This window comes from Aureobasidium melanogenum (genome assembly GCF_000721775.1).
Source record: "Aureobasidium melanogenum CBS 110374 unplaced genomic scaffold scaffold_1, whole genome shotgun sequence".
Classification (NCBI taxonomy): Eukaryota; Fungi; Ascomycota; class Dothideomycetes; order Dothideales; family Saccotheciaceae; genus Aureobasidium; species Aureobasidium melanogenum.
Genome location: NW_024470053.1, coordinates 643030 through 665638, shown reverse-complemented (window position 1 = coordinate 665638; position 22609 = coordinate 643030). Strand labels below are relative to the sequence as shown.

Genomic DNA, 22609 nt, shown 5'->3' with positions numbered 1-22609 from the left:
ATCGGAACAGCGAGATATGAGGATTGGTCGAAAAGAAAAATGACTTTTCCGCATAATAGAGAAGTATGTACTCGAAGATAGTGAAGACACAGACGCAAAAGGTCAAAAAGAGACGGACGCAGATGCCGCTGTTGACAGCGAAACAGATGCGAGTCAAGCAGTGAACCATCAAAGACATTAGCCGCCGCTGAAGAAGATGATAATTCGAGATTTGATGTTTTGCGCCGTGTAGAGTTTTAAAATCAACATCCGAAAGAACCTGGAGACAACAGGTCTCGACCCCATACGCCTTGCCCCTGTTAAACGTCAAGAAAGTGAAAATCCAAGAAAGGGGGCGTATACATGCCCAACGCCGGGCTCGAAGAATAAACAACATCATGGTTGGCTGGCGCAATGCACATAGCAGACAAAGATTGTAAGTGTGTACAAAAAGGGGATTCCCCCTTAGCGGTTCATGTCCCAGGCGGGCTTGAGCGCTGCGTTGAGGTCGCTTTGTGTGCCAACCATGTCACCGGGCAGACGGCTGACGCGGTAAGCACCAGCACGGATGGCATTTTGCTGGACGTTGGAGATGCCACTACGATTGCTGCGGATACTGCCAGAGTCACTTGCGGTACCTTCGTTGCGGAAGCGAGGCGGGGGTGCGAAGTCCAGAGCGGTGAAAGTTGAAGACTTGCGAAGAGCGTGTCTGGAGAAAGACTAATCAGCAAGATAAAATCGAGTGGATGAATCAAAATGTACTTACGCGCTGGGGATGACTGCGAGATCGTCAAAGCTCGTTGCAAGAGGAGTAAAGGCACGAACTGCAGGACTGTAAGGTCTTGATGGGCTGTCGGGGGTGCGACCGGCTTGACGATCGCGGTAGGTGACAGGAGGGGCAAAGAGGGTGGGCGTGAAAGTCATATCGTCAGTCAGAGCAGAAGGAGTGGGCAGGTTGTGCAGAGCGATAGGTGGAGGCAGCTGCTTCTTGGGTTGTTGAGGAGGACGGCGGAAAGCAGGGTTGGCGATGTGACCAGTTGAGCCGAAAGAGGTATTGCTGCGGACACGGCCACCACCCACACGGGGAGGAGGAGTCATAGCACGGCGAGCCATAGGCTGGGCGAAAGGAGCCTGGGGAGCTTCATACATGTAGGCTGAGTAGTCGGCGTAGATGTCGGCTTCGTACTCATTTTGGTACTGTCCTTGGGGATTGGGCTTGCTCTCGTCAAAGTATTCCTTGTAGAAAGAACGGATACGGTTGGCGCGCTGTTCAGGGTTGTCATCAGGATGATCCGGAGGAAGAGGACGAAGACCCATGACAGATACACGGCGTGCATCAGGAGCGGCAGCGTACAAAGCGTCTTGAGCATGATCATCAGCAGGATAACGAGCAGCAGCGAGATCCTGTTGGTGAGCTGGAGGAGCGGGAGGAGTAACATGAGCAGGGGGTGCGGGAGCGTGTGTGTGTTCCGGTGGCGAAGGTGGAGTGACGTGGAAGACGTCAGGGTCGGGCATGGTGAGCTTTGGGGGAGCAGGCTTGCTGCGAGGAGCAGCAGATGCAGCAAAAGAGTTGTTCACATGGGCCGGCGGCGGAGGAGCAGGGGCAGCAGCCGGGTAGTCTGGCGAGTGGATGCTATCAGGAGAGTGGTCCTCGAAGGGGTTAGAGCGGGACATGCGTTGTGCGTTGGATAGAAGTCCGGCATCGAGATTCTCCGAGGGTTCGCTGTAATCAGTGTAGACGGAAGCATTGCCAGGCTTGGGGCGCGAAGAGGAGCGGTCGGGGATGTCGTTGGAGATGGTTCTAGTCATTGTCACAGGGCGGTAAGGGTCCTCGCCGTCTGAGATTGAGCGAGACATTGAGCGGAGCGATGACGATGAGCTGTTGACAGCAGCAGGCAGCAGGTATGGAGTGTTCATGTCGAGCGAAAGTCCCTTGTTGTGCATGATGTTCTTGGTCGACGTCTCCATGTCGGTGATGGTCATTTCAGGCACCTTGTGCCCTCTGCCCGAAGAGACATTGTCCAAGCCGAAATCGAGGGACTTGTACTTGTCATCGCGGTCTTCTTGTGCATGCTTTCGCTTGACACGTCTGTGCAGGAGGAAGAGAACGAGAGCGGCAACAACCACAGGCACACTGGTTAGAGACGTGTCAGAAGGGCGCACAAACCAAACAGCACGGGAAATGCTTGGACTTACGCTACGGCGACACCAATGATGATACTGGTTGTGTTGCCAGCAGTTGTCGGCTTCTGACATGTTCCTGAGTTGTCTCCAGCCTTGCAGGTCGACGTCGCCGAGGACTCAGCTGAGCGCTGCACCAACGTTGGTCCACTGTTGACTGTGGCATCTGCGAAAGACAGGATGTTCGGAATGTGCTGATGAGGCGCTTGCCATCTGTGGTGCGAGCTAAGAGTGACTGGCATTGTGCTGATGTTGTTGTTTGCCGTCGTGTGTCGGCGATTGTTATCAAGGAGGTTCGAGCGGTTATTGGCAGTAGTAGTACATCCAGGCAATATTATGGGCGATTAAGGATAGACGGAATTATAGAACGGGGAGTTGCAATGAATGACTTGGCGAGTGTATTTACAAGGAGTGACTGGGGTGAACGGTATACGGATTGAAAGAGCGTCGGAGGAAGCACAGCAAAGAAGCAAGAGCGAACAAACACAAGAACATCAGAGAGTCGAAGCCGAGTCGAGAAACGACCAAGGAATGGAGATACCTTGGCGAGACCACAACCGTCTCCCTCGATCCGCCCTGCCACTAAGGGGTCACGGCCGTCAGCAATCTTACCCGACCCACACTCTCAACTGTCTCCCTTCCAATGATCTTCCACGCGCCGTCTCACATTGGTGACTTCGCAAATCAAGCTCTCTACTCTATCGTTCTTGCATGGCCTGGCTTGCAAGCCATAACAACCGACGTCTTTGCTGGAGTCCCGCTATCTCGTTCTGATTGCGACTTTTCAACCCCTCAGGAGCAACCTTCAAAAACTCTACCCCCTTCTTTTGTCGTCTCACGACTAAACTCTAACTCGTGTCGCGAATGCAGGTACGCGCATCTGTTCCCCCAATACGGCAAGGTGAATTGCCTGTTCCTGAGAAACTAGTCAAAGCTCCCGCTCCCAAGCTTTCGCTTATCCACAACTAACCCACTCGTCGTGTTGTTTTGTTGTTGTCCAAGAAGACGGTTTGATGTCACTCCGCTGCCGAACGCCGGTTCCATGCTGTATCTATCTCATTACCAAGGAGATTGGGGCCTTAACGAGAATGACCAGTGGAACGTGCCGCCCGTCTTCTCACACGCTGTGTGTGCGACTGTTGTGGGCGTGCTATATTGCGCACGGCAAGTTCATCATTTGGAAACACAGCCGAGCTTCCTTCCGCCTGTGTGTCTCCATATGCGGCCAAGGCATTGATCCTAATCTCACCTACTCATTGACCCGCCTTTACTGCCCTATGTATCTGACGCTTGTGAAAAATATGCTGAAACACCCGGCTCTGTCCTGTTCGACTCGAAGGCCACCCGCGTGTTAAGGCTTCGAAGTGGTCGAGTCGCTTCCTTCCTTATCACGACATGGTATGTGCAGAGTCTAAAGAAATCAATTGTCGACACAGCCACCTCTATCTAATCTCACTTTCTCCGGGATCCGAACCAGATGCAACAATTTGCCCCTCAGTCAGAAAATACAATATCGCTCACAGTTCGGAGATCTGCTCTAGGTCGGTGGATTGTGTTACAAGGTTTGCTGCTTCTAGAGACGATCAGAAATGACTCTAACATCTTCCTGGTCGCATCATGGACGATACTGAGGCCTGAAGTTTCACAATCTATGGCTACGTCAACGGGAAGATGTTGTCCACGTCCATGACGCCAGTAGTCTCTGCGTTGTTGTTGAGGTCCTGATTGAAAAGCGAGTCAATCTTGTGTGGACGTGTGCTGTATAAAGTCTATAGAGCCCGGTAGCGCCGGAACTCAGTTGGATGAGTGCATCAAGCAATTTTAAAGCCCGCGGCTGCCAAATGCTTGTTGTGGATCTGTCACAACTAGCTGCTGCTTGATAGTCCTCAACCGTTATATTGATTGCTATATTCATGCTCACACAAGGTAGATACCACTGCAGCCCTACAATATCTCTACCAATATCTCTACTGAATTCAGCCGCGACCAAATCTGATAGCGACCCTGACCTGGCCCAAAGATAGCATGCCAGCTGCATCTTAGAGGCTCAGTATAGTATCAGGTCCAAATCCAATGATCACTTTGACAGACAACTCGTCTGGTGTTGCTATCACCTCAGGACAGCCATATCCTCATAGTTCATAACATCGTACATTACACGTTAACTTGATATCGCTATTATAGATACATTGCTTATTCCAATCCAAACGCTCTGCCTTATGCACACCCATAAACGCCGTGGCCATGTCCGGATTTCCGTTATCGACAGACCTTCTCACTATTCTATGTCAGGGGTTCGAACTTTTTGGTGCCTGCAAACTCTATTTGCGGCCAAAGATTCCGCGCTTTGATCCCTTCTCAGAGACCCCAGGTGTCTCTGTCATCCAGGCCTTCTTGTTTCCGATCTTCTTTCCAGTCTTGACATCTCTTCTGCTGGCACAGCAGCAGCAAAGACTGGTCTGGATCAACCAAGCAAGAATTGAGAATGCGGATGCAATCCACATGAATGCAAACATCTTGCCACCAAGGTTTGCTCCAATGTTGAGCTCCGAGACCGAGGTGAATGCGTTCTGCATAATGATGAACATGACGGTTGCAATGACGGTGGCGGCAGTGATGAGAAGGGCGGCCAAGAAGGTGAAGATGCCAGTGAACATGGTAAGCCAGCGAGAGAAGACGGCGAGAGGGTTCAGGAAGATCATAACAAAGGACAAGCAGGCACCTGCAAGGAAGAGTCCAAACATCCAGTGAGAAACGGTTTTGATCAGACCGAGGATATCGGTAAGGTCGGTAGGTAGTGCGACTAGAGAATGTGTTAGTCAGCCCTGAACAGCAACTGTGAAGCAAGCGAAGACATACTGGTTGCACCAGCGAGCAGCTGGTTGAGGATGATTTGCACAGGGTTGAACCAATACAGAGTCTGAGGTGAGGAACAGTCGGTGATGCCTTGGCCATTGTAGCCTTCGCAGAAGCCCCAGAGACCAACGTGGTAGAAATCGTGCAGACCGATAGTCTGAGCAATAGAGTTGATGATAGCAGAGTCAGGAACAGACTCCGGGAAGACGTTGGTTAGGTTGATGTTGATGAAGTAGATACTGGATTTGACGCTTCCAGTGCCGGTGCAGCCGACCTCGACAAGAATCATAAAGATGACTGTCAGAAGGAGGAAGAATGATGAGATCAGAGCCCAGATCATACGAGTACGGGTTGCTCTCTTGAGTTGGGCTTTGGTAGGGCCATCGATGCCGGGAGTCAAAGTACGATCCGTCTCCTCTGATGGGACCCTGTCCTCAGGAGAAACGTCGCGCTTCTTGCGACCGAACATGGTGGAGAGCGATGTGTGGGGAGGCGAGAAGTGTTTGAGCGAACGAGAGTCGACAGCGGCCTGTTATGAAGATAGGGAACGAAAAGTTTGTGGACGATGGAATAGAAAGACCGAGAGGAAAACGTCTCAAAGCACAGCAGCAGGCGTACGATGACGAAAGGGCTAAAAAAACGGCCCAGGTTTCGTTGATGTGCTTGGAGAAGGCTCAGAGATGACCGCGTAGTCTTGCTTGGATCTGGGCCACCAAGCAAGATATTAGCGTGCGTCCAAGCTTACGACATTGCAAATGGCTGCATCAGCGTCTCTTCTCTCCCTGAGCCCACGCGTGCCTGTACGGTTGTGTTTGCTTAAGGTTAGGTGAAACCCTTGAAATTACATCACTGCTCGACTTCGGAACCTTGCGGCAGTCCATCTAGCGCACGCCGCGGACAGCCACATCTAGTCCTCGGACAAGACAAAACCAACGTCGCTTTGGTTGAGCAGCAAAAATGTGCTGCCTAGGGTGGTCGCAAGCTTGCAAAGCGATGATGCAAGCCTTGGAATTGATTGTGAAGATCGCTTGACATCTGCATGGTTTGCACGGAGCACGAGTCGAGATCTCCAGGGTGATCTGTTGATGTTTTTCTCCTTTTCTTCTTCGCACGGCCTGGCGTCAGTCTATTCCGGATCAAACTGCGGCCCAACAGCCAGTAAACTTACGCGGCACTCCCGGCTAGCCTCATCATCGTTATTTATCATATTGTACCAGGTACACAGCCCATTTTTTCTCCAGCTCTCCGACCGCTGCTCTCCACAGACGTCACTCAGCTATTCGAGCACACGCCATCGTCAACCGTCCTTTTTTTCATCTTGCAGGAGTAGCCGGACTTGATTTGTTGTGCTTCATCTTCTCCGTCTTCGCCCTTGACATTCGCTGTCGCCTGGCAGCATCCCATCTCTATTGTTATCGACCCATTAGCGTCAATATGTTGGCTCGCAGTCTTTGGCTCGCAACCCTACTGGCCTTGGGCACCAATGCACAGTCTTCTGACAGCACTGCCGCAACCTCGGACGCGTCTTCAGCCTCGACCACTGCCACTCAAAGCGGCAGTGGCTCCAGCAGCCCTGCTGTAGTCACACTGACTGGCAGCGAGACTTCGTCCGCAGTCTTCACTGGAGGCAAATTCTCGTACGCCTCAGTTGGTACCCAGCAGATCACAGCATCAACACTGTACGCCGACAAGTCCTCCACGTCCTCCTCTACATCAAGAACTGGATCATCGACCGGCACCGACACTGCCACAACCACTTCGGCCTCCAAAGGCTCTACAAGTATTGCAACTCTGCTGGTCGGTGGAGGAGGCATTGTCACTCAAAGCATCATCAACGGAACTGTTACTTTGAGCTCGCACCTCAACTCGACTCGCACTTCATCTGCCGCCGGCACTGGTACTAGCAGCAGTGCTAAACCCACAAACACCACACCCTGCAACAATTACCCCGAGTTCTGCGACCGCCAGTATGGCAACATCACCGAGGTTTGTGCCCACAACTCCGCTTTTGACAAACCTGGCAACCTTGCATCCAACCAAGACCGCACCATCACTGTCCAGCTCAACGATGGTATCCGCATGATTCAGGGCGAGACGCACTACGTCAATGGCTCCATCTGGAGTTGTCACACGTCTTGCGACCTTTTGAACGCCGGACCTTACCTCGACGAACTCAACACAGTTGGCGATTGGGTCCGTGATCACCCATATGATGTCGTGACCATCCTCATTGTCAACAGCGATTTCATTGAGCCCGGAAACTACAGCGAGGTTCTTCAGCAGTCCAACCTGAAGGACTACCTCTACGAGCCTCCATACATCCCCATGCGTCTCGACCAGTGGCCAACTCTGTCCGAACTCATTCTGTCTCAGAAGCGCGTAATTGTCTTCATGGACTACAACGCAGACCAGACCAAATACCCCTACATTCTTGACGAGTTTACTCACATTTGGGAAACTCCTTTCTCTCCTACTGATCGTGCCTTCCCTTGCGACACTCAGCGCCCTCCCAATCTCAACCAGGAAACCGCCAGAAACCAGTTGATGTACCTCGCCAATCACAACCTCAACACAGACGTTTCCCTGTTCGGCCAAAACATCCTGATCCCCAACTCTGCAGAGTTGAACGTCACCAACGCAGCTACCATCGAATACGGCTCTCTCGGACTAGCCAACCAAAACTGTACTGGTAAGTGATGTTAAACTACTTTTTCTGTCTCGCATTCGCTAACTTGTTTCCAGCTATGTGGAACCGTCCTCCTACTTGGTTGTTGGTCGATTATTACGATGTCGGAAAGGGCTCTGTTTTCGAGGTTGCCGCCAAGGCTAATGGTGTCACCTACGACAGACCCTGCTGTGGTGCTACTTCCACCTCAGCAGCTGCCAATGTCAAGGGATCTGCTGTAGCATTGCTTGTTGCCCTTGCTGCGGCTCTTGTCATGAGCATGTAAGATTGTTGGTTAATGAGCTTTGTTTTGTGCATAGTAGATGGTGTTGTGAGGGATCAAAAAACGGCGTTTGGCACTGTCGGCGATACAGGATTAGACATGAGCGATGAGTATTAATGAAACCAATATCAACCTATCACAGCACGACCGTTCTGAGCCACTCTGGATGCATATGCACTGCATGAGGCGCGTTAAGCGTATGCAGGGACACGCGGCAGTCGTATGCAGGCCTATAAATAGGACACTTGCATTGTCAGGGAAATGACGCTGATTTCGAGTCAACAGAAGCTCAAGAAAGCAGACTGATAAAGTATTGAAGTCCAGACACGATAGTGGACAGAGCATAACTGAGCCTTCCTCCCCGCGTGCTAAAGACAGTCACAGTGTAGCTATCAAAATGCACAGTGGTAATCTGAATATAATGCTAGCCATTGAGCTAGTCTTCAGTCGGGCCCTCTCTGTGGAAACCACATTCTTTACGAAAGTATTGTGCATTTCCATAGCTACACTGTGACTGCCTTTAGCACGCGGGGATGCTGAAGAGTGAATCGATGGGCTTGAGCTGGATCCACGTCGCTTGGGCTACTGGTCTATGCCTCTGTCATCACTATCCTCTCGGTTAAAGTTACGTATCTGGAGCTGTGCTTTCTCGATCACGTGAGCACATAGCTATCCATGCTGCGCTCGCCACCCTGTTCATCACAATCACCTTTGCTTCACTCAAGGTAGGTTGTCACATTTCTCAAACATCGGCATGGAAGAATCGACATCAGACATTCCCGCGACCTCGGCATCTTCTGCTCAAGAAAACGCTGTTGTTGATCTAAGACGGAGTGGTCGTGAGAGAAGTACCACACAACGCGATGAGCTCAAAGCACAGCCCAAGAGCTCTCTTAAAAGAAAAAGAGCAAGCGCTATCGACAGCGACAACAAGAATCTACAGCATGCACCGAAGACACATGCGCGAAATGCAGCCACGACAAGCAAGTCCAAAGCATCAAGCAAATGTGTGGCAAGCAACAAACCCACTCAGTCTGCCAATGCGAGCGCCAAGCCAACATCCAAATCGCGTCTCGAATCCTCATCCAAGAATGTAGGAAATGTCGTCGATCTCACTGGTGATGATGATGCTGCGACATCGTCGAAGAAGCAAAAGAAGCCCCGAGCTGGCAAAGGCGAGGAAAAACGCCTCAAGAGGTAAGTCTATTTCTCACCGAAAGACAGCATCCAGACAGCTCACCCTCCACAGAGAGCGCTCGCACGCGCCACAGAAGTACACAACTGTCGCCCATCGCGCTACAACTCAACGTATGGTAGTGATTGATCGGCGACGTATAGACAACGACGACTGTCCACACCAAACTCCACATTGTCCTATGGAAGAGGTTGATCTCGCCGGCAGCACGGGCAACATCTATACAGTCAAGATCACACATGTGCCCGAGTGTACCTGTCCAGACTTCCGTGTCAACAACAACCCGCAGTGCAAGCACATAATTTACGTCTTGTTGAAGGTTCTGAAAGTGTCAGAGCCATTGAACTTCCAAGCAGCATTCTTGACCTCGGAGCTGCAAGAAATCTTTGACCACGCTGGACCTCTACCTGCGGAGACAGTACACATCGAAGATAAAGACGGAAAGCGTAAGCCGATCGAAGGAGACTGTCCGATTTGTTGCGAGGAGCTCTCTCAGGAGAAAGAAACCATCGTGTGGTGTCAAGCAGCCTGCGGCAATAACCTCCACAAAACTTGCTTCGATCAATGGGCTGCAACAAAAGGTCACGGCCAAGTGACTTGCCCTTACTGCCGGACTCAGTGGCAAAGCGACATTGACGGCAGCGCTCTCAAGGGTTTGGCCAAAACTGGCCCCAAGAACCGGGACGGATATGTCAACGTGGCGGAACAAGTCGGCATGTCTAGCAGACGAGACTATTCTACCTATCATGTGAGTAAGAGCATAATGTTCTTGTGTGCTAAAGATTGTCGTGATCTCGCGCGCGACTATGTGATACTACGGAAGATGTTGTTCATCTCTATAGATGCAACTTGACAGTCTCCAGCATACGGAAAGGATTGCGGACTCAGATGCTAATAGCTCCGTCTAGGACTACTGGGTTCGTGCGCAGCGACGAAACGGACTACTTGACAACGAAGATTATGATTATGATTATGAGGACGACCATTATTGACAAAATGGGACGCTCGCAAGTCCTCGGCTGATCTGGCTGTGACGTGCAGATGGGGATCACAAGCGTTCGCTACGAGTATTGTGCTCTTTCATGGCTAGCTATGAGACTTGCAGTCAGGCGCTTTTGCTCGAGGCCATCAGGCAATGATCGTTTTCACGGCACTCACACTCGCTGGTATGTAGTTGTCAGGTTCTATTGATCAAGTTGCTCTGTGGCCTGAGATCGGAGCAGTAAATGAACAAACTTGATTACTCGACTAGATGCACCCAGCCGAATAGGTAATTTAAATACGACTTCCTTTGCAAAGGATGTGACATCGATGTTCCTACAATATATGAACGGCCAACCATTGCTTGTTTCAACACATCCACGACGCTTCGCTTGGCCCTAGACTAGTCTACTGTAGTCCTTGTGGTCTTCTAATGCCTACCTAGCCCCCAAGACCCCGCTCGTTCGTAACACCAAAACACTCTTCACGCTTTAGACTTCCGAAACCATTTTGGCCTCATACTCTCGCTTGTCAAGAATGATTTCCGTGACCAATGCTTTTCGGGATCAATGGGAGTAATGGAAGATGATCGCAAACACGAACCTGCAATTCCGTACCGAGGCTCGCTTGAGAACGCATGGCAGCGCGATTGCGGGGTTGATATACCAACTGCCAGTCTCTTTCGGAGAGATCTGCAGAGGGCTAGGTGGTTTGACTTTGGTGTCCCCGCCTTCTGAACCGTTCCTCATCGGCTGCCTTGGCACAAGACACACCCTCGATCATCAACTTCGTAACACGGCAATGTGTCGAGAATGAAGGCTGACTCAATGCAGAGTTGTACATTGACTGGCGATGTGCGCAGAGAGAGCAGATGAAATCTGCTCTATCACTCGAAGCCACCAGGTCGTTCTACAGCAACACAAGTTGCGAACATTGACACTCGAGAAGACCAGACGCACATTGATCCAGCTTCGGCCTAGGGTAAAGAATAAGGTTAACCATAATTCATCACGACTTTGACAGAACGAACCGCGACCTATGGCATGTCTGCTCGCGTCCACCCGTCTACCGTTGAGTATGAGCTTGTCCGCGTGATGCTCATTGCTTACTTCCACCTCGGCATGGATGGCGACATCGTGGAGAATATACCGTTTTTACGGCCGTTCAAGTGTTTAAGATTCGCTGGATCGATTTGAAATGCGGTTTGTAGATCAACGATGAGACTCATGGAATAGATATAAGTAGCCCTCGTGCTGCTCCTGTTGATCTGTCAGATTGCCCAACAGTCTTGCCATACTATCTGTCCTTATGCGGTCCCTTCTTGTTGCCTTTACGGCACTCACCACTGTCTTCGCAGCTCCCGTGGAGGAGAAGCGTGCAACTGTTCCCTCTGCGATTGTCAAGAACGGAACGATTATCGGAAGCTCTACTGGCATTGTAGAGTCTTTCAAGGGCATTCCGTTTGCTCTCCCTCCTACTGGTAGTCTGCGACTGAAGCCTCCCCAATCAATCACAGCATCATACCCATCGGGCACTTTTGCAGCCACTGGCGTCCCCAAAGCATGTCCTCAGTTCTTTAGCCAAGTGGATACTTCCAACTTACCATCCGATGTCGTCGGAGAACTTCTCATATCACCTCTAGTACAGGATGTCACGGATACTGGAGAGGACTGTTTGACTCTGAATGTCCAACGCCCGGCTGGTACTACATCGTCTTCGAAACTGCCTGTCGTGTTCTGGATTTATGGAGGCGGTAAATACTGGTATCACTCGTAATAGACATCAAAGCTGATGAAACTCAGGTTTCGAGTTTGGATCCACTCAACAGTATGATGGCACTCCTCTGGTAACAGAGTCTGTCACCCTGGGTCATGGCGTGATCTTTGTGGCGGTCAACTACCGCCTTTCAGGGTTCGGCTGGTTGGCTGGAAAAGAGCTGCAAGCAGAGGGGTCCACCAACCTTGGACTCAAAGATCAGCGAAAAGGCCTCCAGTGGGTTGCTGAGAACATTGCAGCCTTCGGCGGTGACCCTGAGAAGGTTACTATCTGGGGTGAGTCGGCTGGCGCAATCTCGGTTTTCGATCATATGATCATCAACAGCGGCGACAACACTTACAATGGAAAGCCCTTGTTCAGAGGTGCAATCAGCGACTCTGGCTCGATCGTCCCTGCTGTGGATGTCGATCACCCTAAAGCACAGGCTGTCTACGATACTGTAGTCAACGCAGCTGGTTGTTCCGGTAGCAGTGACACGCTCGCGTGCTTGAGAAGCCTGGATTACGAAACGTTCGACTCAGCTGTCAACGTGAGTAGTAAGACATCTTTCCGTATTGACATGAGCTGACACGCGTAGTCCCTGCCTGGAATTTTCAGCTATTCTTCTGTCAATCTGGCCTATCTACCTCGTCCTGATCCATCCGATGGTTTTTTCCCCGTCAGCCCTGAGGTCGCAGTTGCAAAAGGGAATTACGCAAAGGTACCACTAATCTCTGGGGATCAAGAAGATGAAGGCACGCTGTTCAGTCTGGTACAGAACAACATCACGACTGATGCACAAGTCATCGACTATGTTGCCAGCTCTTATCCAGACACTCCCAAGTCTGTGGTGGCTACTTTAGTTGCAACATATCCCAACGATCCTTCTGCTGGATCGCCATTCAGGACAGGCCTGCTCAACAACATCTACCCACAGTACAAGCGTCTGGCTGCCATTCTTGGTGATCTGGTTTTCAATTTGCGTCGTCGACAAGTTTTGTACGCCGTCTCTTCCACGATCCCTTCGTGGAGTTACCTCGACAGCCATCTTTACGGCACAGCAGTACTAGGAACCTTCCACGCTAGCGACGTACTGAGCAGTTTCGACAGTGTTGGAGGTATCACTACTCAGAAAACATACCTTGACTACTACACCTCGTTCATCAACTTCCTCGACCCCAACGCCCTGGGTTCTGCAGCTCCGCTTATCGAGTGGCCTCAGTACAACACTACAACGCCTACATTGCTGAACCTTCAAGCGGTGGGGAATACTCTGCTTCCTGATACATACCGAAGTGCTAGTTTCAATGCTTTGCAAGCAGACTATGGATACCTTCGCACCTAGGGTGATTTCCGGTGTATATACATAAGAATGACCATTTGTTAAGATGTACAAACACAATCTCATGAACGACGAAGGCGCTATCCCCTCAATTAGTCCATTCTCAATGTTACCCTACACACACTGTCATCTAACAGCTTCGTTACCAAAAAGACTACTATGCCTAATTTGACTCGCAGCGGGAATCGAGCCTCTGCCATTGACGTACAACACGAGAGCAAAAGACTGGGGACAAAATAGATGTCGCAGCCGTGAATCGAACACGGGGCTCGTGCATGGCAAGCACGAATTTTACCACTAAACCACTGCGACTGTCGTTGATGCAAATTTCGACAATCTCAATCATATCTCTATGACGAGACTCGGCGATTGCTCTACCCGAGACACCAGCGCCTATCCTCATCTGCATACCGAAAATTGTCCTATGCTTTCACTCAAAACTCTTTTCTTCTTCTTCGTAGTGGTCTGCCGGTCATAGGTCTTGATCAAAAGTGCCGCAACCCGCTGTGTTGCCGTTTTTAGAAACGTTCTGTCTGGCCAAACTTTCTGATAAATGTGCACGGACTGCTACTTACAATAGGCCACGGAGCCTCCCAGGCGATCACAATTGAGAAGATAGAAGGGTCGACCAGACTGCCAGGTCCTACGATCCACGGGATGAGGGATGTCGTTGTTGTGTAGCTGGAGAAGGCTTCGATGGCTTCATAAAAGAGCCTCGAAAAGTGAAGTCGTAACATTCTCCAGCAGTCTCGTGCAACCAGCAATAAAGCGGAGTCGGAAAGTATTACCACCCAAAGCGGTCGTCCGAAAACGCGCTCTAGCCTCCAAAAGTATCAAGCTGCTGTGTTTCTTTGCAACAAGAGGGGTCATGCCACCTCGTGCTTTCGAGAATAGGATGGTATGGTCCCAGAGCCGCAAGCCAAGCTCGGTCTCTGAGCAACGGTATCTCGAAGAGATGCCGGCGCGTCCAATCAGAAGTCGTGAGATGGTAGATGGCGTAGATCTGGCTACTATACCGGCCCCCCAAAGTCAGGATAGCTTCATGTTACACGCACCTCCCCGCCGCCAGTGGCCACGGGTTAGTAGAGATGGCCGGGACTTCAAGCAGGTTTGCGCGCAGAGTGAGCATGATTGCGGCACAAGGTAGGTAGGTCGCACTTGTATATGAGGGACCCCGCCGTCGACGAGGCCTTTTGTCGTTTCCTCAATTCATCTCTGAATTTCTTTCGTTCACTCACTCTGTGTTTGTCCTCTTCACTTGCTCCATCAAAACATCTGTACTCTCAGGAGCATTACGAAGACGCAAGTCATCTAAGCACCAAACACAACATCAACCATGCAGTTCAGTTCTCTCGCCATTCTGGCCGCCGCCTTTGGCATCGCTGCTGCTCAGACCAGCACTACTTCTGCTGCCGCCACCACCTCTTCATGCGCTGCTCAAACGTAAGACTCGACCCTCTCGTGCGGCTCTCTTCTTAGAAACAAATGCTGAGACTTTGCGACCTACAGCGTCCTCGACCTCTGCGTCTCGCAACAGTCGGCACGCAACTCTCAATGCGCTGCCAATGACTACGACTGTCTCTGCACTGGCTATTCCAACCTCGTTGTGTGCTACAACCAATGCCCTAACGACCCCAACGCATTCTCCGCTTCTCAGTACAAAGTTCAATACTGCCAGGCTGCTTCCCAGTAAGCCGAATCCCCTGGCCCTTGGGCCACGAAAGGAGAAACCGTTTCACTGACCATCGTCCTAGGTATGGGTCATCTGCCATGGCCAAGAAGACTCAATCGGCTACCGCATCGGTCTCGGGCTCCCTCTCATCAGCCCTCTCGAGCGCATCTTCGTCCGCTTCTGCTGCTTCCTCATCGGCTGCTTCTGCTGCCTCGTCGGCTTCTCGCAGCGAGTCTTCTGCTGCTTCATCGGCCTCTCGTAGCGCATCCTCTGCTGCCTCTTCCGCTTCCGCTGCCGCCACTCACACTGGGGCCGCTGCCAACATGGGTGTACCTGCTGCCGGTGTCCTTGGCATGGTTCTCGGAGCTGCTGCTCTCCTGTAAGAGCTGGGAAAGACGACTTTCATCTTCGATGCTTCTGACTGATGGCTTATGGGTCCCAATGTTTCGAGTTTTCTTTGCTTTTCTCTGATGGTAATGCTTCCTGGCAGTTACGTAGCGTGGAGTAATGCGTTCGGTGTTTTTTCTCTCAATTTTGCCTACCTTTCTTCGCATCGTCACTGTTTGCACTACAAGCCTTGTGAAACCGTGTACACCCCTGCGTTGAAGCAGCTTGTTACTAGGGCTAACAAGATAGCCATTGTAAGTCATGGTAACACCTTACACTAACTTAACCATCGATGCAATTAGCCTGAAGATTCCCAAAGAGACACGATTCCTTCGAGGGTTGTTAATGTGATGATGAGAAGACGACCTCAAGCAAGCAGTGACGTTGACTCGTCAAGGGTCGCCAGCTTTATCCCCGTACAGCTCACATTATTGGTCGCATGCGCTTGGTTGCCTTGCAATTACAAGGAGGGTTTTTCTTTGAAACGCCTCCTTTATCCATTAAAGTTTTTGCCAGACGGATCGGCTCCTTTGGCTTCGCCCCAACCTGGTACTAAATCCCAGCACCACGTGTATCGCGATGACAGATGTAAAGGAGTGCACAGGACATTTTCTGCGAAGGGGCTGAAAGCAACCATCAAATATTCATCGTCTGATGTACGTGAGCTGGTCGAAGACGACGAAGAGTACATCCGTGACGAGTGGTCATAGCACACAAGAATGACTGGAAGAGGGAAACATACTCATGATTCTCTTGCGAATGGTCTCTGGACCAAAGGATATCTCATTGCCTCACAGACCCCTGTCCGGCTAAGGGATTTAGGAAGGCATGGATGCGCCGTGTTGCCGACCCTTGACAAAATCCTTCGTTTTGATCAGTCTCCAACTCGCGTTCAGCGCGGAGCTGAAAACTCAATCAGGTCATATCGATACCAAAAACGTGAGGGGTAGGCAAGACTGGCAGAGCTTAGAGCCGCACTCATGAATGCAACTCGAGAATTTCGAAGATCTGACTATGTTGCTGAGTGTCCAAGAGGCATAGCGAGCAATTGCATTGCCATATCATCACAAGATTGCTACTGCCTTTGGCTGGGCGTGACTCGTAGACAGAGCACGCGTGATCAGCCACAATTACAGACAGAAGGGCAGGAACACGAGAGTTGACGGCCGTTATTGTCCCAGGGCGGGCACAGCCGCGCCTTTTTGTCTTGAATACCACGTTGTGCCGTTACAGCCATGAAGCAGCGGGCACAACGCACCTATCAAGCAGTATTAGTGAGCAGATGACAGCCGCAAAGAGCAGTCTTTCTCGACAGAAAAGTGCAAGATGTTGTTGACCTGTCAGTCGGACAGTGACCGAGTAGAGGTCGGCTGAAGATTGAACAGGCGCGCGGGGCTGGGTCAAAGCTCGCTTAGGGCACCGTGTAATTGGGCGAGGATCATCACAAAAGAGCGATCAAGACGTCAACGGCGGACGCGGACATAGTCGGCCTCGCGATGCGGTCAAGACTCGGAAGGAGCTTTTCGGAAGCAATATCACCGAGGGCAGCAGCGTGATCTGTCTGGAGCCAGCATCTGATGTTGAAGGATTATTGGCGCATCGTGGACTTGATAGTGGACTAGATATTCACCGCAAGTTTGAATGGGATACGGTCATAGAGTACGTGTTGTGTGGCTGCAGTCATGCACGTCAAAAGTCTGACGAGGGAGCTAGCAAGCCGGTGGGCGCTCGCCGGCCCAAGTCTCCACATCTCAAAATCTAATCATCTGGGGAAAAGTGGCAGCGCTGGGTCGGAAAGGGCGGGTGACGAGGACAAGGAGAGTCAGTGGCCTCGATCTTGTTCTTGTTCCCTTTGGCTTTTCCCCAAGTTAAACCCTTCGACCTCGATCAAATACACGTGTCGCCCCGCTCTGGCGCCTGCACTCGAACCCTCCCCGATCTCAAGACGCATCTGGAGTACTCGACTCGACCGCTGCTTACCACGCCGACGACTCGTGGGGAAGGAAAGGGTTGCCGCAAGAGGAGGCTCTGTCATAGACACATACCTACACCTACTACCACACCGGGATCACGGACTCGACAGTGATTGCAAGCGTTGGCCGCCACTCTGGAGAATGGGTTGATATATCACGCTACCGCTCGCTTCACGCAGACTCGTCTTCGATCATGTCAAATACAAGTCAGGACCAGGCCATGTCCATGAGTGGTGGCGGCTTTGATTCGCGCAGCAGTGTTGTCTTCTCCGTCACGGTCGCCATGATCACCTGCTCGACCGTTTTTGTTTTTTCCCGCATAGCTTCTCGCGCCGGAATCGTCAAGAAAGTCCTTCTGGATGATTACTTCATCCTTGTTGCTTGGGTACGTTTGGAAACCCCCTTGGGCTTACTGGTCTCGCTTGCTAACCAAGACGCTCAAAGCTACTCGCCTTTGGCTTGTCCTTCTCTATATGCTACGGTTCCTTTGTCGGTCTCGGCCGCCATGAAGATGATGTACCAGATTCATGGCAGGGTGCATTACGACGATCACAGTATGCCTTCTCGGTTCTATACAACCCTGCATTGATGGCCGAGAAGACATCCATCCTTGTCTTTTATCTAACTCTATCAAAGACGAACATGACCTTCCGCTGGGCCACCATAGCAACTTTGTTTGTCGTCAATGCCGCTGGACTTGCTTTGACTCTCGTCACCTTGTTTCAATGCAACCCTGTCGGCGCCGCCTTCAGGTACCCGGTGCCAGCGACCCATCACTGCACCGATATTATCACCATATACCTCTCATCGGCTCCTGTCAACATCATCACCGACCTCGCCATCTTGTTTTTACCTATGCCCATTCTAACCTCGATGCGACTACCTCGCAAGCAAAAAACTATCCTGGTCATCACTTTTGGCTTTGGTCTCTTCGTCGCCGTTGTCGATATCGTCCGCATCGCATATCTGCAATCTGCCTCAACATATCGTCTCAATCAGATTCTCAACTTTCAGCAGGACAACAGCTCAGGACGTGATGTCGACGTGACCGATTTCTCATGGTACGCCTCATACTCTTTCATGTGGTCTGCCATCGAGGTCAATGTCGGTATCATGTGCGCCTGCGTTCCAGCTTTGAAGCCTCTGGTCTCTCGTTTTATGCCACACCTTCTTCGTGATGAAGGGGACGTGACGGAAAAGCATTCTTCGGTTGATCGCCAGCCTACCTTCGAGATGGCCACGGCTCAACGAGTTCCATCAATGCAGGATCCAGCCTATCTCACTACACAACCATCTCGCGAGCCTGTCGAAGATTCTAACATGGACATGATGGACTTCCTCACCACTCCTGACATGCAAAATTCGCTAGAGCGCTCACAAACCATGTTGACAAATTCTACCAGAAACACCAGCGCAGATACACCAACCTTCTTTGATTTCGTCAACCTCAAGAACCGAAAAAGTTTTGTTCAAATGACTGTAAGAGAGTCTTTGTTCCCAGTCATCATGGTCACTGTGCTCTTCTTCATCTGGGGTTTCGAATACGGCCTTCTTGATGTCCTCAACAGGCAGTTCCAGCGAGTTGCTCACATGTCTTCGGCACAGTCCGTTGGCATCCACAGTGCTTACTACGCTGGTTACTTCTTCGGACCGCTGACATTTGGTCGCTTGGCCTTGAAACACTATGGCTTCAAAGCGTGTTATATCATTGGTCTCAGCATATACGCATGCGGCATTCTGATATTCTGGCCTGCTGCTGTTCTGACCTCTTTCCCGGCCTTTGTTATTGTCAACTTCATCGTTGGTCTTGGATTATCAACACTCGAGATATCGGCAAACCCATTTATCTCACTTTGCGGTCCCATGCAGTACGTCGAAGTTCGCCTTAATCTGAGCCAAGGGTTTCAAGCCATCGGAACTGTCGTTGCTCCTCTCATCGCCCAGAAAGCCCTCTTTGGACAGTCCCATGACGCGCCTTCTCTGATCAACACACAATGGGCCTACCTTGGGATTGCACTGTTCACTGTTGCACTGGCGGTCGCATTCTTTTACGTCCCACTGCCAGAGGCTACCGACAAAGAGCTTGAGGATGCCTGTGAGCGTATGGACAATGCCAACCACGCTACTGTTGGCAAGTTTAGGGTCATCTGGTACACACTCGCCGTTGGCGCCTTTGCTATGTTCTGTTACGTTGGTGCTCAGGAAGTTCTCGCAACAACCTTCGACGGCTATCTGGCACTAGTCGCTCCATCCTTCAACGAGACCAACTACATGGCTATTGGACATGCTTTGTTTGCTGTATCTCGGTTTGTGGCGGCAGGCGCAGGCTTCGTTATCAAGCCACGACTCCTGCTTGTTTTCTTCCTCACAGGCACCCTTGTGTTCGCAGCTCTCGCGATGAATTTTACTGGCTCGACTGCCACAGCTATGATGCTTATGGTGTTCTTCTTCGAAGGCCCACTTTTCAGTCTCATCTTCGCTCAAAGCATCCGCGGCATGGGCAAGTTTACAAAAGAAGGCAGTGTCATTTTGATCGCTGCAGTCTCTGGTGGTGGTGTTTTCCCAGGCTTGTCCTACGTGGCTAAAGAAACGCACAACTCACAGTACGCAATGTGCGTTGCTGTCGCAGGCTTTGCAGGTGCCACCTTGCTACCTTTCTACCTCAACTACAGCCCGCTTGCTCGTACTCTTTGTGATCCTCTGAAGGACCCTAGCGAGATGAGCGACGAATCCCTGCCTGGTAGTTCCAATAGCAGCGTTGCTAGTCGAGCGCTTAGCTTCTTCAGCATCCGCAAAAAGAGTGCAGGTGAGATGAAGACCGAATGGCACGAACGTCAAGCGTCTGCCGACAGCTCTGCTTCTCCTGGTGCATATCCATCATCATGACGAATGTTTTACGACCATTTCACTTTTTTGTTTTACTGTTTCCTTCTAGATTCATGATTGAGATACCCATATTGGAGCGACGGGCTGGACCTCTGTTGTTTGTTGTTTTTCTAGCATCGGCGTTCACTGGTGTGGCGACGAGACTCGATTTATCTCACTGCTTGTTGATTGAAGGGCATATTTTGCTATAAAAGCCATTGTAAATAGCCTGCATACGACATGTAAATATACCACAATTATTGATCAAAACGACTTCTGTTCCAACAACGGACTCGAGGTGTACTAAACTCCAACAGCATCATCACATCCACAAGCTCCGTACAAGCTCATCAGATTAAGCATTCAGGCGATGACAAATGCTGGGTGGAGCAGTCGACGTGGTGAAGGAGTAAACGGAGAAGCACCTTCCTTATCTCCGGGTTCAAACGTCATCAAATGGCAGCTCTCGGAGGGGTCAAACATACATATACCCATGCGTGACATTTACCAGACCATCACCTGAAACACAACGCAGCTATTGAAAAAAACCGAAAAATCCAAGATGCAGCAAGTAATTGATTCTGTCAAGTCGGCCATTGGTGCCACCAAACTGCCAACAGGCCAGTTGGGCAAGAACGGACCCTTTGTCACTAGAATGGGTTACGGAGCTATGGGTTTGTCGGCCTTCTACGGCAAGCCCAAGCCTGATGAGGAGCGATTCGCAGTCCTGGACAAGCTGTACGAAGAGGGAGAGCTCTTCTGGGACACAGCAGGTGAATCTGCTCAAGCGTATTGATGCCGAATGCCAGCTAACAATGACAAGACATGTATATGGACAACGAGGACCTGATCGGAAACTGGTTCAAGAACAACCCTGGCAAGCGCGAGCAGATCTTCCTTGCAACCAAGTTTGCCAACCTGCGTGACGAGCAGGGTAACCCCATCGTTGACTCATCGCCTGAATACTGCAAGAAGGCCTGCGACAAGTCTCTCTCTCGTCTCGGAGTCAAGAACATCGATCTCTACTACGCGCATCGCCTTGATGGCAAGACACCAGTAGAGAAGACCGTTCAGGCAATGAAGGAGCTCAAGGAGGCTGGCAAGATCAAGTACCTCGGTCTCTCAGAAGTCAGCAGTGAGAGTTTGCGCCGTGCCTACGCCGTCCACCCTATCACCGCGGTCCAGATCGAGTACTCTCCCTTCTCTCTCGACATTGAGAGCGAGCAGATTGGCCTCCTCAAGACATGCCGCGAGCTGGGCGTTGCTGTTGTTGCATACTCCCCCATCGGCCGTGGAATGCTCGGTGGCAGCATCAGATCTCCCGATGACTTTGAGGAGGGCGACTTCCGTCGTTTCGCCCCTCGTTTCAGCGCCGAGAACTTCCCCAAGAATCTCAAGCTCGTCGACCAGATCACCGAGATTGCTAAGAAGAAGGGTCTCACTGCTTCTCAAATTACCCTGGCCTGGTTGATGGCTCAGGGTGACGACATCTTCCCCATCCCCGGAACCACCAATCTCAGCCGTGTCGATGAGAACCTCGGAGCTCTGAAGGTCAAGCTTACTGAAGAGGAGAAGAATGAGATCCGCAAGGCTTGCGAAGAGGCGGAAGTTGCTGGTAGCAGATACCCGGAGGCTTTCTCCAAGGCCTTGTTCGCAGACACCCCTGCTCTTTAAGGCTTGACGCCGATCTGAGAGACGGCTGTCACTGAATGCTGTGGCGTAGTAGTCGTCTCATGAGTATCCTAATGACATGAGAATTTAACTTGACGTTCGTTGTGGACCCATGATATGCCTGTGAAGATCTCTCACGTAAGGCTAGCATTCGAAGATATGTATATTCAGAAGGAGAGTCGATATGTAACATCGGAGTCCGAATGTTTGCAGGACTATGGATATATTAAATGTACTTCAAGTACGACCCTAAGATCCAGTGGCCACAACAGATTCTTCTGGTCATTTAGACGGCGCCATCTGATTAGATACAGCAGAAAAACGAGGTTCGAAAGCAAGGATGACGATCAGATGCGACTGCAGTGGCCACGTTTGAACACATAAGATCAACAAGGGCGTACGTGTAGGACAAACGGCTTGGTGGCTAAAAGCAAGAGGCAGATCTAGAGCACATGAAGTCGGACGTCTGGAAGCGAGGTAGGAGCACACAAGGACTGTGATACACAAACGCCCACATGCTGCTGGGTGTGCTGATTGTACCTTGGATCATGACTGCGAATCCGAATGCAACGCCGATATTGTAGCCGTAAAGCTTCCACTCTTACGCCTTGCAACCCAGAACAGTCTGGTGCATGGAGTGGCTTTGGCGTAGAAGCACACACATATCTGAACCCTTGGCTATGACATGGCAGGAGTGCGTGGCAAGTGAGCACAGCATACCCGCGACCGAACACTGTGAAGTTGTAAGGCAAGGGTGAGTTGAAGAGCAGGAAAGAACCACGGGAACTTTTTCGATGTGGTGAT

At 51.0% G+C, this 22609-nt stretch overlaps 8 protein-coding genes across 8 annotated transcripts; 6 read left to right on the top strand and 2 right to left on the bottom strand.

Moving 5' to 3' along the window:
- Positions 1 to 444: 444 nt before the first annotated feature.
- Positions 445 to 2402, bottom strand: M437DRAFT_61646 (uncharacterized protein; the record flags this gene model as incomplete). The annotated part of the gene is made up of 3 exons (XM_041023965.1): positions 445 to 688; positions 746 to 2113; positions 2176 to 2402. 3 exons carry the CDS (start codon positions 2400 to 2402, stop codon positions 445 to 447), a joined length of 1839 nt encoding a protein of 612 aa, XP_040884239.1.
- A 2079-nt stretch (positions 2403 to 4481) lies between these two features.
- Positions 4482 to 5485, bottom strand: M437DRAFT_38058 (integral membrane protein-like protein; the record flags this gene model as incomplete). Its single annotated transcript, XM_041019763.1, has 2 exons — positions 4482 to 4963; positions 5020 to 5485. 2 exons carry the CDS (start codon positions 5483 to 5485, stop codon positions 4482 to 4484), a joined length of 948 nt encoding a protein of 315 aa, XP_040884238.1.
- Positions 5486 to 6915: 1430 nt separating this feature from the next.
- Positions 6916 to 7898, top strand: M437DRAFT_17377 (PLC-like phosphodiesterase; the record flags this gene model as incomplete). Its single annotated transcript, XM_041018902.1, has 2 exons — positions 6916 to 7705; positions 7759 to 7898. Coding segments are annotated over 2 exons (930 nt in total), but the record flags the coding sequence as incomplete, so codon positions are not given.
- Positions 7899 to 8718: 820 nt separating this feature from the next.
- M437DRAFT_38352 (uncharacterized protein) lies at positions 8719 to 10151 on the top strand (the record flags this gene model as incomplete). The annotated part of the gene is made up of 3 exons (XM_041019820.1): positions 8719 to 9161; positions 9214 to 9907; positions 10068 to 10151. 3 exons carry the CDS (start codon positions 8719 to 8721, stop codon positions 10149 to 10151), a joined length of 1221 nt encoding a protein of 406 aa, XP_040884236.1.
- Positions 10152 to 11448: 1297 nt separating this feature from the next.
- M437DRAFT_36119 (lipase 3 precursor) lies at positions 11449 to 13240 on the top strand (the record flags this gene model as incomplete). The annotated part of the gene is made up of 3 exons (XM_041019386.1): positions 11449 to 11893; positions 11943 to 12445; positions 12494 to 13240. The coding sequence occupies 3 exons, from the start codon at positions 11449 to 11451 to the stop codon at positions 13238 to 13240; spliced, it is 1695 nt and encodes a 564-aa protein (XP_040884235.1).
- Positions 13241 to 14573: 1333 nt separating this feature from the next.
- M437DRAFT_37795 (uncharacterized protein) lies at positions 14574 to 14930 on the top strand (the record flags this gene model as incomplete). The annotated part of the gene is made up of 2 exons (XM_041019714.1): positions 14574 to 14680; positions 14747 to 14930. 2 exons carry the CDS (start codon positions 14574 to 14576, stop codon positions 14928 to 14930), a joined length of 291 nt encoding a protein of 96 aa, XP_040884234.1.
- Positions 14931 to 17489: 2559 nt separating this feature from the next.
- M437DRAFT_38414 (MFS monosaccharide transporter-like protein) lies at positions 17490 to 20155 on the top strand (the record flags this gene model as incomplete). Its single annotated transcript, XM_041019832.1, has 2 exons — positions 17490 to 17654; positions 17714 to 20155. 2 exons carry the CDS (start codon positions 17490 to 17492, stop codon positions 20153 to 20155), a joined length of 2607 nt encoding a protein of 868 aa, XP_040884233.1.
- Positions 20156 to 20696: 541 nt separating this feature from the next.
- On the top strand, positions 20697 to 21808 carry M437DRAFT_71034 (Aldo/keto reductase; the record flags this gene model as incomplete). The annotated part of the gene is made up of 2 exons (XM_041025610.1): positions 20697 to 20907; positions 20958 to 21808. The coding sequence occupies 2 exons, from the start codon at positions 20697 to 20699 to the stop codon at positions 21806 to 21808; spliced, it is 1062 nt and encodes a 353-aa protein (XP_040884232.1).
- Between the last annotated feature and the right edge of the window lie 801 nt (positions 21809 to 22609).